This window comes from Lithohypha guttulata (assembly GCF_036872675.1).
Source record: "Lithohypha guttulata strain CCFEE 5908 chromosome Unknown scaffold_4, whole genome shotgun sequence".
NCBI lineage: Eukaryota > Fungi > Ascomycota > Eurotiomycetes > Chaetothyriales > Trichomeriaceae > Lithohypha > Lithohypha guttulata.
Window position 1 is genome coordinate 2,001,243 of NW_027042753.1, and position 16,258 is coordinate 2,017,500.

Consider the following 16,258-nt stretch of genomic DNA (forward strand, 5'->3'; position numbering starts at 1 on the left):
GCGCCTGAGAGGGGACGGTGGAGCCTTGTACCCCAATAGTCGGCCAGTCGGTGTAGCTTGACTTTTCTGAGGCAGGATCGGCACAGTCCACGGGTCGGTGCTCTCAGGATTGTGCAGTCGCAGGTTGCGCACCTGCTGAGGTTGGCGTCGATGAGTTCTTTTCTGCTGCCACTCGCTCTTTCCACAGTTACATACCAACGACAATGTTTGCAATGTAACATCCAACAATATTGTGGATGTCATTTTTGAAATAGATCTATCATCTTTCTCCTGGCTTTTCCCTTTGCCTCGATCTTTTTGCTCGATTGGCAAGTCCCACAGTGCGCTGAGCGGTACCCTCACCCGTACATACCTACGGATCTCCTGAATCTCTGTCAGGCATTGCGAGGGTAGCCAATACGCTCATCTCGAGCACCGACCACATCTTGAATCGCTTTGGAGATGTCTCCTAGAAGGTCTTCACGAGCACGTTCATCCCAGCAACCGACTGCGCCTTCGCATACGAGTTCTTCCTCCTCAAACCTCAACCCGAAAGACACTCGCACCTCTCTACCTACTCTTGCGCACACGGTAGCCTCCGAGGGCGGAGGGTCTGTCAGGAGATCTGAATCCATAGACGACGCCGACAACATGGCTCGTGGTGACTCTTCTGCTCCCCGCAGGAGTCGGCGAGGTGCTGAGACCGACAAAGATCCTCTACTCAAACAGCCATCCGCCGACGAAGAAGATCAGGAAGTATTAGAAGACGACGTCACTCGCTGCATCTGTGGCCATGCCGACTATCCAGGACCCAGTGTGAGCATTAAAGACCAATTCGGCCCAGCAGGTACGATTGACCAACAAATCGCGAGACGAGCTTAGAGACTGACATTGAAACTTCGATAGCGCTTACAGAAGATATGGGTAACTTCTTCGTGCAGTGTGACAATTGTCATGTTTGGCAGCACGGTGGCTGTCTGGGTATCCACGATGAGTCTATCATACCAGATGAATATTACTGCGAAAGATGCAAACCAGACTTCCACAAGGTCATGAAAGCTTCGAATCTGTAAGTTCGCACCCCTGCATTCCCAACATGTAATTCTGAGGCTGCCTACACCCAGACGACTCTTGTTTCATCGCACGGGGCTTGCATCCGTTGTCGAACCGTTACTGATCTTATCTTCAGCAACGCAAAATCTTCACGCTACCTGCCAGTCCTCGAAGGCTCAATCCGTTCCACACCTCTCTCCGCAGCCGACCAGGCCCGAATGAAAGAACTCAAGAATAAGGCACTACAGAACACCAAAAGGAGAGCGACCATGAATAGTCGAGGTGCTTATGACGAAGACGAAATGCTAAGACAGGCCATCGAACAAAGTAAAGTGGAAGGCACGTTAGGCAAGAGAAGTCGAGACGAAAGCGAAGAGTGAGTTCTACTACACTCTGTGATTACTTGAGCTAATAGCTATACAGTCAACGACCTGCCAATAAGAGACAGAGAACCGGCTCAAGTATTTCCGAGGTCTCATCTAAAAAGAGCCAAAGTCCTGAGCTAGAAAAGATGGCTACAGGAAAGAACAGCTCCAAATTGCGCGGAGCTGCCGCCAGGAACAACAGGGAGAAGGAGATCCGAGAAAAGATGAAGCAAGAGACTGCCGCACAAAGGGCTGAAGCTGCTAGCAAACGGAATGCTAGATCTGAACGGCGCAGGGTGGATGGCAAGTTGCCTGATTATGTCCACTTTTGACAACCACTGACTTTAGTCTCAGACTCTCCCCCACCCACTCCTACTCTGTCTCCCTCCAAAATGGCCGAACCTAGAGCTACCAAAATCAAAGCGGACACTCCCCAGCCAGGGAAGTCAAAGGGCAAAGGGGGCGCACGTCCAGGTGTGCGTGGTAAAAGAGTGGGTAGGAATCAGTATACGAGAGATCTATACGATCCAAGCGATACCCCCAATCGATCGAACTCGAACGACAGAATTGGACACAACTCTCCTTATGGTGCACATGAAGGCAATCGCTCAAGAGCCAAAGTGCACCCTTCACGAACTTCTCTCAATGAGATGAAGAAGCGTGTAGCTGCAATACTTGAGTTTGTAAGCCAGATGCAGACCCAACATAACAAGTCGAACGGCTCAAACCCGACCTCTCATAGTGGTAGTGATTCTCGTTCGAGCAACAGTGCAAAGGGTGACAGCACGCCCAAAACCAACGGTCATGCTACAGGTATGCCAGCCAGCAAATTGATTGAGGCTATCACTGCGGGCCTCCAGGACCCTGATGAAGCATGCAAGGTCAAACTCATCCCGGATATGGACTTCGCTAAATTGGCAAGCGGACAAATGATGGAAACGTTGATGGGTGAACTTGTTGGTTGGCAGAGTCATTATGGTGTCTACTCACGCTAGGAGTGTGAGGAGATGGTCAAATTGAGACCTCGACGAAGATCGACGTCTGAGCATATGAGTAAGGAGTTGGTCGGATTGGGAATTACGACTTAGATCAGCATAAAAGCTTGTACATGGTGGCTAAGCGGCAGATGTGAGATGATACTCAAGACGGTGATGATATGGTACAACAGGGACAGAGGAACAGAGGAACAGCTATGAGGAAACACAAAGGCAAGCTCTTTGTGAGCGGCATGTTTGATGCGAAACGGCATGGCGATGTTGGAAGGCGTTGCTATGTGTTCTGAGACGATTTTGATACCCAACTCTTTCTGTTAGCTTCTGGTAAAAAATGACATGGAATAACTCATCAAGTGTTATCGACGTATTGGTGAAGTCAAACTTGTGTTGCGTAGGTATGCGCGTTCTCCTAGGGGTACAACTTTTGTAGCATAGATCGAATATACCAGGATTGTTGATTTCCACATCGCCTCTTACCTCCGTATCTACATTTTTATTCGGACCGAGTGCCCAGAAGTGCCAAGAGTCGTCGACTTTCTGGGTTGTAACATAGCGTGCCACGTTGATATACACTAAAAGCGTTGTTGATAACTTAGGAGCAGTGTCATATCATTGAGGGCACGACAAAGAGTGGTCTGATGTGCTTGTTGCAAGAACAGACCTGAAAACGTTGAATAGATCTCGACATCCGGTAAGATATTTACGTTCTATTCTGGGTCTGAGAGACAACTTTTCATCAGTCCTACAACATCAATCGTGCCACCGGGCAAGCCCAGACATCGAACACAGTGTTCTATATATTGGCTAGACCATTATGTCCTCATACACCCCCTCAACATCTCCACCATTCACATATCCCATTCCGTCCATATCACCCGGCCAGGAACAATCCAACGCCAACAAAACAATCCTCCTAACCGGTATAAACGGCTACATAGCAAGCCACATCGCTCTCCTCCTCCTCTCTCGCGGATACACCGTCCTCGGAACATCACGCTCCGCCTCAACACCCTCGAAACTCCTCTCAAATCCAGCTTTTGCACCATTCGCAAATACCGGTCGTTTAAAGCATGTCGTGGTCAGCGATATTACTGTCAAAGGAGCATTCGATGAAGCGATGCAGGGCGTACACGGCGTGATTCACACCGCTAGTCCAGTCGATTGGACATTGACGTCTGTAGATGCGTTCTTCACTCCAGCTGTTGGGGGAGTCAAGTCCATTCTCACGTCTGCATATAAGCATAATCGCGAGAAGAACGGCAAGGTATCGAGTTTCGTGCAGTTGAGCAGTATTTTGGCCATCGTGGATAAGTGGAAATACCTGTCGATAGCGGATGGTGGGCTGGAGAACAGAGATTTCACTGAGAAGGACTGGAATGAGACTGGGGAAAGTGTGGCCAGGGCAAGTGAGAAGGCTCAGCATGAAGGGACGGGGAAGTTCCTGCCCATGGTCGCGTATGGAGCTAGTAAAGCCGTGGCAGAGAAGTGGATGTGGGATTTTATCGAGCAGTGCGCGAAAGAGGATGGTGGGAAGTGGCTTGGCCCAGCGTGCACGTCGATTAATCCGGGTGTGGTTATGGGACCGCCTGTAAATTGGCCTGAGAGGCCGGAAAAGCTGAACGAGACGTTGTTGCCTGTGTGGAATATCTATAGTGGGAAGTGCAAAGAGGACGGGAAACTGCCGATGCAGATTGGTGGAGCGACGTATTGCGATGTGCGTGACGTGGCTGCTTTGCATGTCTGGGCACTTGAGAATCCTGACAAGGCTGGAGGGGAGAGGTATTTGGCGACGAATGGTAAAGCTCCACCACAGGCTTTTGCGGATTGTATGAGGGAGACAATATTCAAGGACGAGGAGAAGATCCGCGGAAGGATCATAGTAGGTGAACCTGGGAAAGGGTATGTGATGAAGGAGAAGGATGGAGCTGAGTTTGACTATGGATGGCCTGCGAGTGAACCGACTGTGAAGGCTACGAAAGCGTACCAAGCACTTGGAGTGGAAAGATTCAAGGGTCTAGAGGAAATACTGAGAGACACTACTGGGGCATTTCGTGAAAGATGGCCAGATACAGCTTGAAGATGTCAGAGGCTGTCCGATTGCAGCAGTGAGAGGCCGTCGCTGTCTCTCGCCAGCCAATAGTCGTACGAAACATCCTCAACAAGCTGTGTAAGAGCTGATGGATCACCCGGATGCCAAGAACATCACAACACCAATCTCACAGCCAAAAACCTCTTTCAGATGACAGTACCACGAGGTCATGACTTGTCACGAACTAACAAACATCGCCGTGCCAATTAAACCTCGACGCAAAAAGACGTCGAAACATCTACCGCATGAACAAGCCACCTCCATTAACAGAAGGTTCAAGCCATAAGCTACATGCAGCAGACTAGCTCAATAGTGTCCGATACACGATGCTGGACCTACTACTACCAAGTACGTATTTGCGGCCGTCAAAGTCAGATGTGTATACTTGATACGGAGAGCCCGGACGAGGCAGTACCTACCAGCCTACAAGCAGAACGCTGTACCATCTTGTATAGTACGAAACGCCTGTCGACAGTGACAGCCCTCGATAGTGACGCTGAAAGAGAGCTCATTACAGCCATGCACAAGCTCACGGGTTTCACGCACACACACGCACCGAAGTCCAGGCGAAGTCGAGATAAGGCCAGCACTATGAATGCCTTGAACCCTTCGAATTAAGGTCGCCTACGAATAACACAAGCACTGCAGTCGATTTTATTAGGTTCTGGCTAGAGGAGATGGACGAGGGATAAATGCAGGGGAATATTGCGCTAGGTTTGGGTTGGCAGTAGTCGTTTATCAGGACATGTCAGTAAAAGACAATACTGTCCACGAGAAGGGAAGTAATCGTATACCATTCTGAGAACCGAATAGAAGTTTTTGTCAAAGAGCTGCAGCCTGAGCTCGGTGTGCGATAGCTTTTCGTATCTATTCTCCTGGCATCAATCATAGTAATACACCGTTTGTATCGAAATTCGCCAAACGCCAATGCACTACATTTTCGTCCAACGACATTCCAGCAGACCATCATGCCAGACATGTTCGCGACACTCGCTTAACAATTACTAACACAAATGCCATGTTTCGACCCATAGCCACAAAACGAACATGCACCATTCGCCACCTTTCATGGTAGCTTGAACACCTAAAAGATGGTGCCAAAAGTGTTCTCGTCCATCTGCTTTCTTGGACTCGCAGGCTTAGCGCCGCCTTCCACAGCTGGTTGTCGGTGCCTATCATGTTTATTAGTACGATGTCTATAGATGGGCCACGAGTAACATACCTAAATGTGAATCCCACGAACAAGGCTTTGGCCATCTTCTCATCACGCTCAGCCATGTCTTCGAGAGCTCGCTGCTTGTCATGAACTTCCTTATACTTAGCCATGTCGGCCTCGTTGCTGAAGTCATCGAAATAGCCAGCGTCGGTTTCAGAGTCCAACTCTGGAACGAATGGTGCTTTCTGCTCCCTCAAAGCATTGAAATCAACCTCGGCGAAATATTCATGCTGGTGAATCTCGGTGATATTCTTGAATCTGTTCTCCTTGGCAGCCACAAGTGTGGTGATGAGATCCCAAGTTCGCTTGCTGAGGAAATAGTTTGGATCGTCGTACTGAGGCTTGCGAAGAACTCGCTGCCAGCGCTTGAGGTTCTGCCATGTTTCGTCTACGGTTGCACCAGCGAAGGGTGGGTAGCCTGCTAGTGCTTCGAAAAGCATGCAGCCCAGGGACCAGTAATCGACAGTGAAGTCGTATTGCTCGCCTCGGAGAACTTCGGGAGCCATATAGTCGGGCGAGCCGACAATAGATTTGGCATAGTTGACGTCCCTCTTTCGAAGTGATTTGTAACCGTCTCGGCGTTGATCTACTGATCGATCTTCCACGGCGGGCAGACCGAATGGCACTCTTGTTTCGCCAACCTCTTCAAGTCTGACTCTCATGCTTTCAATTTTGATCGGGCTCAGCATACCAGCTGCCAGACCGAAATCTGTGAGCTTGACGTGACCAGTGGCATCGATCAGGAAGTTCTCGGGTTTCAAATCTCTGTGGATATAGCCCAGATTATGAAGCGCGTCCACACAAGAGAACATCTCAGCAATGTAGAATCGAGCATGTCGGTTGTGTAGAACACCAGTATTGTTGAGTAGGGTCCGGAAGTCACCACCTGGAACGTACTCCATAGCCAAGTATATCTGTTCGTCGTCCTGGAATGAATATAGAAGTCTGACCAACCATTCTGATTTTGCAGCCGTGAGAATATCTCGTTCTGTCAGAATGTGTCGAACCTCATCAAGCTTGAACAACAGTTTCTTGCGCATGACCTTCAGAGCGCAGACTTCTCTCGTGTCCTTCTTCTGAGCCAAATATACCTGGCCGTAACCACCTTGACCGACTTGTGTAAGTATCTGAAAGTCACCATGTCTCAATCGAGTTCGTCGCTTTCTTAGGTTCGCTCGTTCTCGGCCCAGATATTTGTGCAATGCAGCATCGTACTCAACTTGAGACGTGGTTGGTGGTGTTGGCACAGCCTCTTTGAAAGCATTATGTCTTGTCTGGCGCTGGTGCACATAAGAGAGGAGGTCAAAGTAGTAGTCAAGAAAGTCTGATTCTATTAGTAACATTCACGTGTGTGAGTATGCAACTTACATAGCTGAGTGACATTGGCGAGACGCTTAACCTTGGGCGATTGCAACTTCTCGAGCTCTTCTGCAGTCAAATTACGTGTCTGTGGGCCTCTCCTAGTTTCTGTTTTCTGGTATGGAGCATCTCTTGCCTGGGCAGCCGAGTTTGGATTGTAGCCAAATCTGGTAGGACTGCCTGGAGCATTCTCTTTATTGGATTGTCGTGTTGGGCTTGCAGGTCGAGTGAATTTCTCAGTGACTGCAAATGGGTCTTGGTTGGTATCATTCTTGGAAGGAGACTTGGGTTGAGTCTGTGTCAGAGGCTGAAGTTTCATAGCATTGTCAAAGACATTTGGTAAGTCATGAGCACCTGGAGGAAAGTGGTGCTTGCTTGGACTGCCTTGAGGGGTTTGTTGAGGGCTGACAATGTGATTGCTGCCGGGTGTTGAAGGCCGATCATAGAGTTCATTTCCCGACCTAGTATGCAGAAGAGGTGGTGGCATGGGCAACGACATCTTTTCGTTCTGTGTTGGTGATGCGAAGGGATTCGTGATAGCCATACTGAATGAGGATGATTAAGCGGTGTGGCTACCGTCGCTCACTGGTCCTAGATGAGATTGCAATTCCTGCTCTGCAGTGAATGAACAGTGAACAAGCAGCGACGACTTCTGAGGAGGGCACGACTAAGGGGATGTTGCACTAGCAGGAACTGAACGTTGTCCTTTTGTGAGAATGCACCGTTGAACACCCCCAAGCAAGCAACAAGCGGAATGAGCCTCAACAGACACAGTTGTTAGGGGCAACCACTCAGGATGCGGGGCATAGATAAGCTCCATCCAGCCCGATAAGCGCCTGGAGCTTGATCAAATCGGGGTGCAAACTTAGCCAGGGTCGAAATAGTGATGTCATACTTCGAGATTCAAACCGTCATGAGCTTTGAGAAAGACACGAGAATTTATGGAGGAGTAGCAGTTCTGGCAGAGTTCATCTCATTCTTATTACCCTGAGTAGCTGAGAGAACACTGCTATACTGCTTGTATCAAGCTAGTCTTTGTATTCCACCACTCTGGCTGCTCAAACCCTCCAGCGTCTCGCTCGCTTCTCCTCGACCCTCACCATGTCAGGTCAACACCCAACCGTAATTTCCAAAGCCCCATGGAGGCAGACTTTCGAGGAGCATGTTCAAAAGTTGGGTGGTCCCTCCGCTGAGTTCTACTTCGCTACTGTGACACCAGAGGGAGAACCAAGAGTTCGATCATGTATCCATCGTGGTTTCTGGACTCAACTGCCAGAGAACAAGCACAATGAGCTCCCGAAGAACCCAGCTATATACGAGTCCGATTGTCCTGTCTTCACCACTGATGCACGAATGGAGAAGACCTACCATATGTTCGCTACAGGCAAAGGACATGGCGATCGGGAGCAGAGCAAGTCCGGTACTGGTGGTGGTGGACCAGTCGAGGCGATTTACTGGGTCAAGGACACTTCTACACAATGGAGGATTCGCGGCAAGGGCTGGCTGATAGCAGCTAATGACATCGAAGGTGGTACTGAAGCGGCTCAGAACTCAGGCACTATGACTGTCAAGGCTCAGCTAGGAAGATACATGCGTCCTGTTGGCGACCACGAGTCAAAGAATAGCGAATGGAGCTGGAGACGAGAGGTCGAAAACCAGTTCGAGAACCTTAGCCCTGGTATGCGAGGTAGCTTCAAGAATCCTCCACCAGGTCACCCCATCTCTGAGGGCAAGACGGAAGAGGGTGAAGCATTAGGGCAAAAAGCAGGACATTTGAGCGATGAAGACCTGGCTAGAAAGAATTTCAGAGTCGTAGTCATCACACCAGAAGTGGTTGAAAGGACCGACCTCAGTGACCCGGAGAACTCGAAGAGGTGGACTTACACACTCGCCAAGGAGTTTGGTGGTCCAGGTGGGAACGAGGAGAAGAAGGAACAGGAATGGAACGTTGTAGAGACATGGCCATAGACAAGGTCAGCTCAAAAGTGTCAATACCAATACTGTTTGCCTCGAACATCTCGACTTAGTGCAACCTAAGCAGCGTCTCGGGCTCGTTGACCACAATAGAAAGCTTTCACGCCCTCGGGTGTTTCGGTAGAGAAGGTAATGACCGAACCCTTAGGAAAGAAAAACACATCGCCTTTTGTGGCTGTCACTTCCTGTCCACTCGCGTCCTTGATAGTCGCAACACCTTCCAATATGATCTTCATCTCGTGGTAGGTATACGTATACTCGAGTGGCGTGCCAGGCTTGAAGTGGTAGAAACCGCACGATATCGGCGCCGTCTTATCGGCGGAATCGAAAACGTCGCCCAAAAAATGGTTATTATGAGCTATTAAGGGTGGGCTGAAGTCGTTCTGAGCGTTCGGGTAGTGTGAAAATTTCAATGGTGTGCTGCTCGTTGTGTCACCCATCTTGTTAATATGTCCCTCAGAGGCAGGGAGGTAATGGAGGACTGCTTGGATTCACCGCTCAGACTGTTCCCGTAAGCTCAAGCCTCTTCCTCGTGCATAGATCTTGGTAGGGTCGATTCGTCAGCGAGGGCTTGGCAGGTGTTGTCCAGTCTATGTCTCGAATGAGTAAACTTACCGGAATCTTGGTTCACAAAAATTTGACACGTTGCAAAGCACCTTGTACAAACGAAACTCACCGACTCGAGGTCCTGCCGTTGGACTCAACTTATATACTATTCATTTCTTCCACATTGACGATAAGGAGGTTACCACGCTCAGCACAGCAATAGAGCGTGGAACTCGTACGACATATCATGTTGTGCTGTGCTAACACGACAGTTCGCTTTGTTCAGATTGCTCTGTTCAGTAGTATTGGACAGATATATCCTTGTAACTCAAAGCACTCAGGTCCAGCCGGACTCCTCGAGCGCCGAGAAACATCCAGTCTCCGCCAAAAAGGTCAGTCTCGCAAGGACGATTTTTGCTGATCAGGGACCACGTTGCTTCTTTCAGTCTAGAGAGTGACGCCTGATTGGTGAGTCGTTATCTAAGAACCTCTTGAAGGCCTTATACAAGCAGGGCGCCAGATCAAAGCAGTAATGGCTCCTCAGACTGACATTGAAGCATTGCACTCGATCAGCAGAATCTCTCTAGCCAAAAGAACAAACCAAGGTCAATGGAGACCGCCGCGAGCACAGAAGCAGCAGCATGGAATCCATACTGCAAGCTTGCTAACTCGAGTAAGCTTAGAAAGAAACCCACAATGTGCTGTTCTCATTGGACTCGATGTCCCACGATCGTTGAAAATGTTGTTGCTTGTGGTTAGCTGAGGTTTCCAAGTTCAGAATGATCGTGGTTGGGCCCTGTTCAGTTTTCCTTTCACAGGTAATTTTTCATTTTGTCTCTCTGCATTTCGTCCTTTTATTACGGCAGCACAACACGTTCAGTCCACTGACTCGCTGATTGTTTGTTCCTTGATGAGCAGCATGCCATGTGTGCTATTGTGATGTTGCTGCGGGTCCGTGGGGTTGAACGAGACTGCTGCAGGATGTTCAGCATGACGGATGAGAAGATCACACGAGGCAGTGACGAATCACGAAAATGTGGATGAGATAAAGAGCTAAAACTGTTTAGGAAATCTTGTCCCTGTCCTGTCCTGCCCTTGCATCTGCTTCCTTTCAACTTCCACATTGTTCGTGACACGAACATGTTTGTACAATTTATCTGCCGTGTGCTGCCTTGTTGGACAGATCGAGTGCGATGACGGTATAGTATTGCTTGTCAGCACATGCTTTACTGCGGGATTGATGTCGAATTTGGCAGGTGAACTGGTTTTGACATAGAATCTCCTCGGCCTCAACTCTGTTGCCCTTCGACATGCCATCGTCCTGAATGGCATTTCTACGGGGTCGTTGAATGTGCCGTGAGGCTATGCTTTCTACGCGGTGAAGAGGAGGTGACGCAGTTTCGTCCTCCAGTACCTGTGTCGCTTAGCTTGGTTCGGCCTGTCGCGAACACCACGAGGGAATGACCGTAAAACTGCTCGTGAACAACATAACGAAGCATAGTCAGCCCAATATCTCTATGTATAGCCACTCACCATATGACCTGTGTAATGTCGCTTTCGGCCGCTCATATCTTATGACCTGCATTGTTGTCCGACAATTGCAGCAAATTGTCGGCTGGTCGTTCTAGAAGCTCACTTGTGTCACTTCGGATATCTCGAGTAAGACCACGAGAACAGGCTTACCGAACATTGAGCCTCACCAGCTGGTTTGGAATACGCAGTAGTTGCCGAATTGCTTTCAAGCAACACACTACCCCAACGAGGATGTGGTAACAAGTGAAGGAACTCACTCGGAATTGTGAGAGTTTCCCTTCGGGCGGGCCCTACACCGTTCGAGCATGCTTTCTCTTGCATTTAACTGCAAAATTTTCCCGACCTACGTATTGAGGGACAGCTTGTATTCATCCACTCCGTGAAGTAATGTTCCAACATAGAAACCGGTTGGGCGGATGTACTCGGCAACCACGTTGGATAAGTGGACTTTTCTTACTTCTGCCACATGCACGGCACGATGGCCGTAGTACAAGATCACTGGAAAAGGAACGTTGCGTATACTGTGATTAGAGCCTTGTCGAGCTTGAATGCTCATCTACAGGCTCTGGCCCCACAAACTGCAAAGCACGGAGTATAGGTCCCGACGGGGTCTAGATGAAGCCAATAAGCTCGTCGCCGACTCTCGAGTTCAGCAAGCTGCACACGGGACATGTATGCCGTAACCCTCTGCGCAAGATCGCCGTTACGTGAATACTTTATTGTACAAATGTCATCCCGTCCGATCCTGCTCGGGTCCTCGGCTTTGCTCTAGTGGGATATAGATCTCAGGACGAGTTTTGAGGTGGTTTCTGCGACCACTAGAAGGAGTGTATAGAGGTCTTTTGGGTGTGGCCGCAACCATGGTACAAGCATTGGTGCGAGGCTAATTTTCCTGAGGATGAATATCACTCGTTGTGTGTCGTAAAAGCTTTGGCGTCAGGTCTTTGCCGTGGACCTTTCACCCATCTTCATGCTAGGTTCTCTCGAATCGTATGTAGTTCCTTGCTCAATGTTGTTCGGTCCACTCGCTAGAGGCAGATTCTGCTCCGGTTGCATACCTTGTAGGTAGACATTCTATCTCGTAACTGGAATGGGAAAACTCATTTGAAAAAGTAATTCGCCCAGTCCACCCTGGGATTCTGCTGGATGGTCATATGTCGAAACAACACACAATCAGGCGATCGAAGGACTCCTCGCTAATCTAAAACAAGTATAACGCCATTGTGTGTTCTCCATGACATGTTGCAATATCAGGATGGAGTACAATTCACTTGTGGTTCGCCTTTCCTTTTCTTCATCGTTTTTCTGCCAACCTCGCAACAGGTACAGACACGACGACTTCGCTTCACAAAGGTAACACGAAGATTTTTGCCTGTTTCTGCAGATACGTTGCATAAACTCCTAATCAGGTGAACAAAGATAATTTTGTGGAACACCGTCTCCCAAAGATTGATCATAAAGATTCGCCAATTGAAGATTGTTTTCGTTAAATCTGCTCTACACGACAAGCGGCCAGCAGCATCCTAAGCAACTATCTTCCAAAGCAACTTACTCGCCGCTGCTAAGTGAACAACGCCAGACACCGTCGCTGATTCATCCCTGTGCAACTCAACCTGTTATCGCCAGCCACAATTGGTTTGTGAAACCCGAACGCCATGCCGGAGAGCAAAGTTGCCAAAGCACAAAACGCCGGACTAGACGAGTATGTTCAGAGCATGCGAGCATATCTCGACAAAGCCGGAAACACCCAGCCTAGCTCTCCTGAATTTCGCTGGAAGGACTTAGCAGCCAATAGCCAACAATACAGCAATGTGAAGCTGTCGTCAATCTCTTCATCCAAGAAACACTATTCACAATGATCCGTTAGCAGATTTCCAAATGCGACTACCACAATACCGCTCATTAGGATCGACTTACCTTCCCAGTTCCACTCAGTCATCACGCCTAGCCAATGCAACGGCCCACGTACAGTGTATTCCGGGTCCAAGCTCAACATCGTCACGTCTGTGTATCGTCGAGTGAGGCTTGGCATAGGATGACCCGAAGCCACACCCATATTGAACCCAGCTGCAACATCAGATGTCATACGCCTTTTGGGATTTCGCTTATCGTGGCTCTGGATCAACAAATCACTCTGTCCACTTGCATCAAAGAAGTCTTCGTCCAAGACAGTGTCTGCGGAAACCATCTTTCGTTTCAGATCAGGGGGAATGAACAGCCCGGGCGATAACTTCCTGCTGAACTTCTTGGACGACAACCGTTGGGCCTGCTGACAAGCATGCAAGTCGCGCCTGCGCCAAACCTCTTGCACAATCTTCCAACAAGACACGACATTGACAATGGACAGACGCTGCATCATGGCTTCCCAACGTCGGCATACCCAGTCTCGATCTTCAGAAGAAACTACTTCGCAAGAACCAACCAGAAGGGGGAATATTTGGATAATTAGAGTATGGCTGGAGGTCGGTGTCTTAGCCAGGAGTGTGAGTATTTCTTTGGCTTGTGTATAGGACGAGTCTGAATCCAATTCTGGGACTGCTTGATGTAGATGCAATAGAATTGCTTGACGATACGCTTGTGCCGTATCTACGGCATGTCGGAAAGTGCTTCGAGGGTCAGCGATCTCTTTGGGAACTTGCCAACTGAGAAGTTGATCTCGAAGCTCGTTAGCTTCACTGACAATATTAAGACTGTTCGTGCTCGTTTTGCGAATTCTCTGAATCAAGCCAGCAACCTTGCCAATTAATGGGAACAACGTCGTTGCACAACCCATTAGAGGATCTATCTCCACCATGATGCTGCCTCCTAGTGGTTCATTAACGGCTTGAAGGACGAGATCCAGGTCGACGTGGTCCTGCTCTTCAATTGCTGCCAAGCGAGCTATTACATCCAGATACACATAGGTATTGACCAAGAACTTTAATCTCTTTGCATCCTCCTCAGTCAGCTGCCCTAACTGCAGATTGATGTTTCTTTGGACTAGAACATTATTCAATAGTGTTGATGCACCCCTGAGATGCTGGATGCCGGTTGAGATTTTATCATCCCAGCCCTCACCTAGTGCAAGCGCAAGCGACGTGGCGAGCGCCTGGTCCAATCGCATTTGATGCAATTCAGCGGAAAGCTTGCTTATACTTTTGGTCATATGAGCCATACCAGCTAGTCTGAGCTGAGGATTGACGGTTGCTCCATGAAGTGCTGCCATCGAGGAGATAGCATGGTAAAGCGCATGCGAGTCTTTTGCCAGTGGCCAAATTAATGTCCTCCAAGGATTGTCCGAGGGATCGTCTTTAATTGAAAGTATTGTGCAAGTCTCTCTGTCAAATCTTAGCATCAACATCTCTGGTGAGCTCGGATCTAGTGGTGGTGCTCTTAGTATCGACATCGCAGTTGACCTCGAGGAAGTGGTGGACGCATCCGAAAGAGCAGGTGATGATGCTCGATAATTCCATTGTGCTTCTGACGTAGTCGCCATATATTCTCGTGTTACTTCCTCGTCAAAGTCTTCTTCCTCTTCCTCCTGTATCACAATACCTTCAAGCAGGTCTTCCCCGTCACCTATCGGAGCCAGACCTGGTTGATATGGCAGAGGTGACATAGGAGGTCGCGGCTCCGATAGATCAGGTGGCTGCCGCATGTCGGTCCCTGGCAGTAATAAGTCCACAAGGTTCGGCGAACCGCCAGAATAGGAGGAACTGCTGTTGCTATCTTGTCTTGATATTGGCAGAGGTCGTGATGGAGCAGGCAATGGTGAAGGCAGGTCCACCTCAGATGGGCTGAATCCTGCATTGAGGATCGGTAGTGGCTCGAACTGTGAAGGACTAAATCGTCTAGGAGGACTCACAACAGCAGCCGTATATGCTGGAGACGCACCAGTAAGTGCATGGGTTGCAGTATGAAAGGCATGCTGTAGGGTGGGTGACGATATTGAGCGATATAGTTGTTGGGTGGGTTTCACCTCCGGTATTGATGGAGGCTTCTGTGGTATAACATGTTGCACACCAACGTTGCCAGCCTTCTTCGTTTTCCCGACTTTTGGATGCTTACTCGTCTCCTCAAAAGATCTCCATTTGTAATCTCTTTTATAGCCTTCACAGTCTACATTCCTCCTCTCGCATTGGTTGCACTTCGGCTTCGTTTCGTCACATTTTAGTCGTTTCTTTTTGCAGGTTAGACATCCTAGGTGTAGATTGTTAGTTGTAGTTCTTCATTGCTGGGCTGCAGGATGGCGCTAGACGTCACCCAACACGGGAAGCAGCAATCCTGATAATCAAGACGCTCGTCCTGCAACCCTAGAAGCACGAGTGAGCAAGCATGCGACCTATCTCGACTGACTCAACAGCGAGCATTCGCATCTCCATCGACTATCGTAAGCGTGCCATTGCCTAAGAATCTGCAGGTGCGCATAGGTGGGAAAGATGACCACTGACCATTTCTGCTTTTGCTCTGCTTCTGTTTCGTGATGGCTCCTTTTTGAGTGCTGTTTGTGGTTGCTGACGACTTCGCTGACTGCTTGTTGGATATGGTGCCCCGCGATTTCAAGGTCGTGGACTTCTTTACCGATGGTGTGGATACGTTAGCAGCCAGCGCTGGTGACCTGAGGAAGACACTTGGCGAGGGAATCTCTATCTCCATGTGTCAACACAACCTGGAAAGTTTCGTCGACGACGAGCACTACTCGGCATTGAGAAAGCAATTTCACTGCAGTGGTATACAGATATCGAGACGAAGGATGCAGGGAAAGATAGGAACGTGCGAATCCAGTCGCAGATGTCCAACATCACTGGCAAACCATAGGTCTCTTATCTTGGGCTTTAAGACCGGGAAAGGCATAGCGGTAGCCTAAGTGAGCTAGCTAAACGGCCCATGAACTAGGGCGGATCCCTGGAAATGCGGGCGTCTTCCAGCGGTGGACCTAGTTTGGGGATGCGCTAAGACTTTCCCATGATCAATTGGATGGCTGTCTCGTGAATGGCGGTTCGTGATGCTGCTGTTTCTTCCCTGCAGGCTTCTGCATGATTCGATGAGGCGTTTAGGGAAGTCTTTCACTCAGCCAGCGTTCACTGTAGGCTCACGCTCAAAGTCCATCATAAGGCAACGGGTGGGCCTGATGTCAGCCGCTACCTCAAAGTCTTCATCTTGGGCTACA

At 49.2% G+C, this 16,258-nt stretch overlaps 5 protein-coding genes across 5 annotated transcripts; 3 read left to right on the forward strand and 2 right to left on the reverse strand.

Moving 5' to 3' along the window:
• Positions 1-630: 630 nt before the first annotated feature.
• On the forward strand, positions 631-2,392 carry CTI6 (Histone deacetylase complex subunit; the record flags this gene model as incomplete). The annotated part of the gene is made up of 5 exons (XM_064900220.1): positions 631-826; positions 886-1,048; positions 1,169-1,408; positions 1,456-1,700; positions 1,752-2,392. 5 exons carry the CDS (start codon positions 631-633, stop codon positions 2,390-2,392), a joined length of 1,485 nt encoding a protein of 494 aa, XP_064753532.1.
• Positions 2,393-3,206: 814 nt separating this feature from the next.
• LTR64_005884 (uncharacterized protein) lies at positions 3,207-4,469 on the forward strand (the record flags this gene model as incomplete). The annotated part of the gene is made up of 1 exon (XM_064900221.1): positions 3,207-4,469. The coding sequence occupies one exon, from the start codon at positions 3,207-3,209 to the stop codon at positions 4,467-4,469; it is 1,263 nt and encodes a 420-aa protein (XP_064753533.1).
• Positions 4,470-5,565: 1,096 nt separating this feature from the next.
• On the reverse strand, positions 5,566-7,600 carry DBF2 (serine/threonine-protein kinase dbf2; the record flags this gene model as incomplete). The annotated part of the gene is made up of 3 exons (XM_064900222.1): positions 5,566-5,653; positions 5,704-7,021; positions 7,066-7,600. 3 exons carry the CDS (start codon positions 7,598-7,600, stop codon positions 5,566-5,568), a joined length of 1,941 nt encoding a protein of 646 aa, XP_064753534.1.
• A 557-nt stretch (positions 7,601-8,157) lies between these two features.
• LTR64_005886 (uncharacterized protein) lies at positions 8,158-9,024 on the forward strand (the record flags this gene model as incomplete). The annotated part of the gene is made up of 1 exon (XM_064900223.1): positions 8,158-9,024. The coding sequence occupies one exon, from the start codon at positions 8,158-8,160 to the stop codon at positions 9,022-9,024; it is 867 nt and encodes a 288-aa protein (XP_064753535.1).
• A 3,793-nt stretch (positions 9,025-12,817) lies between these two features.
• Positions 12,818-14,746, reverse strand: LTR64_005887 (uncharacterized protein; the record flags this gene model as incomplete). Its single annotated transcript, XM_064900224.1, has 2 exons — positions 12,818-12,955; positions 13,079-14,746. 2 exons carry the CDS (start codon positions 14,744-14,746, stop codon positions 12,818-12,820), a joined length of 1,806 nt encoding a protein of 601 aa, XP_064753536.1.
• Between the last annotated feature and the right edge of the window lie 1,512 nt (positions 14,747-16,258).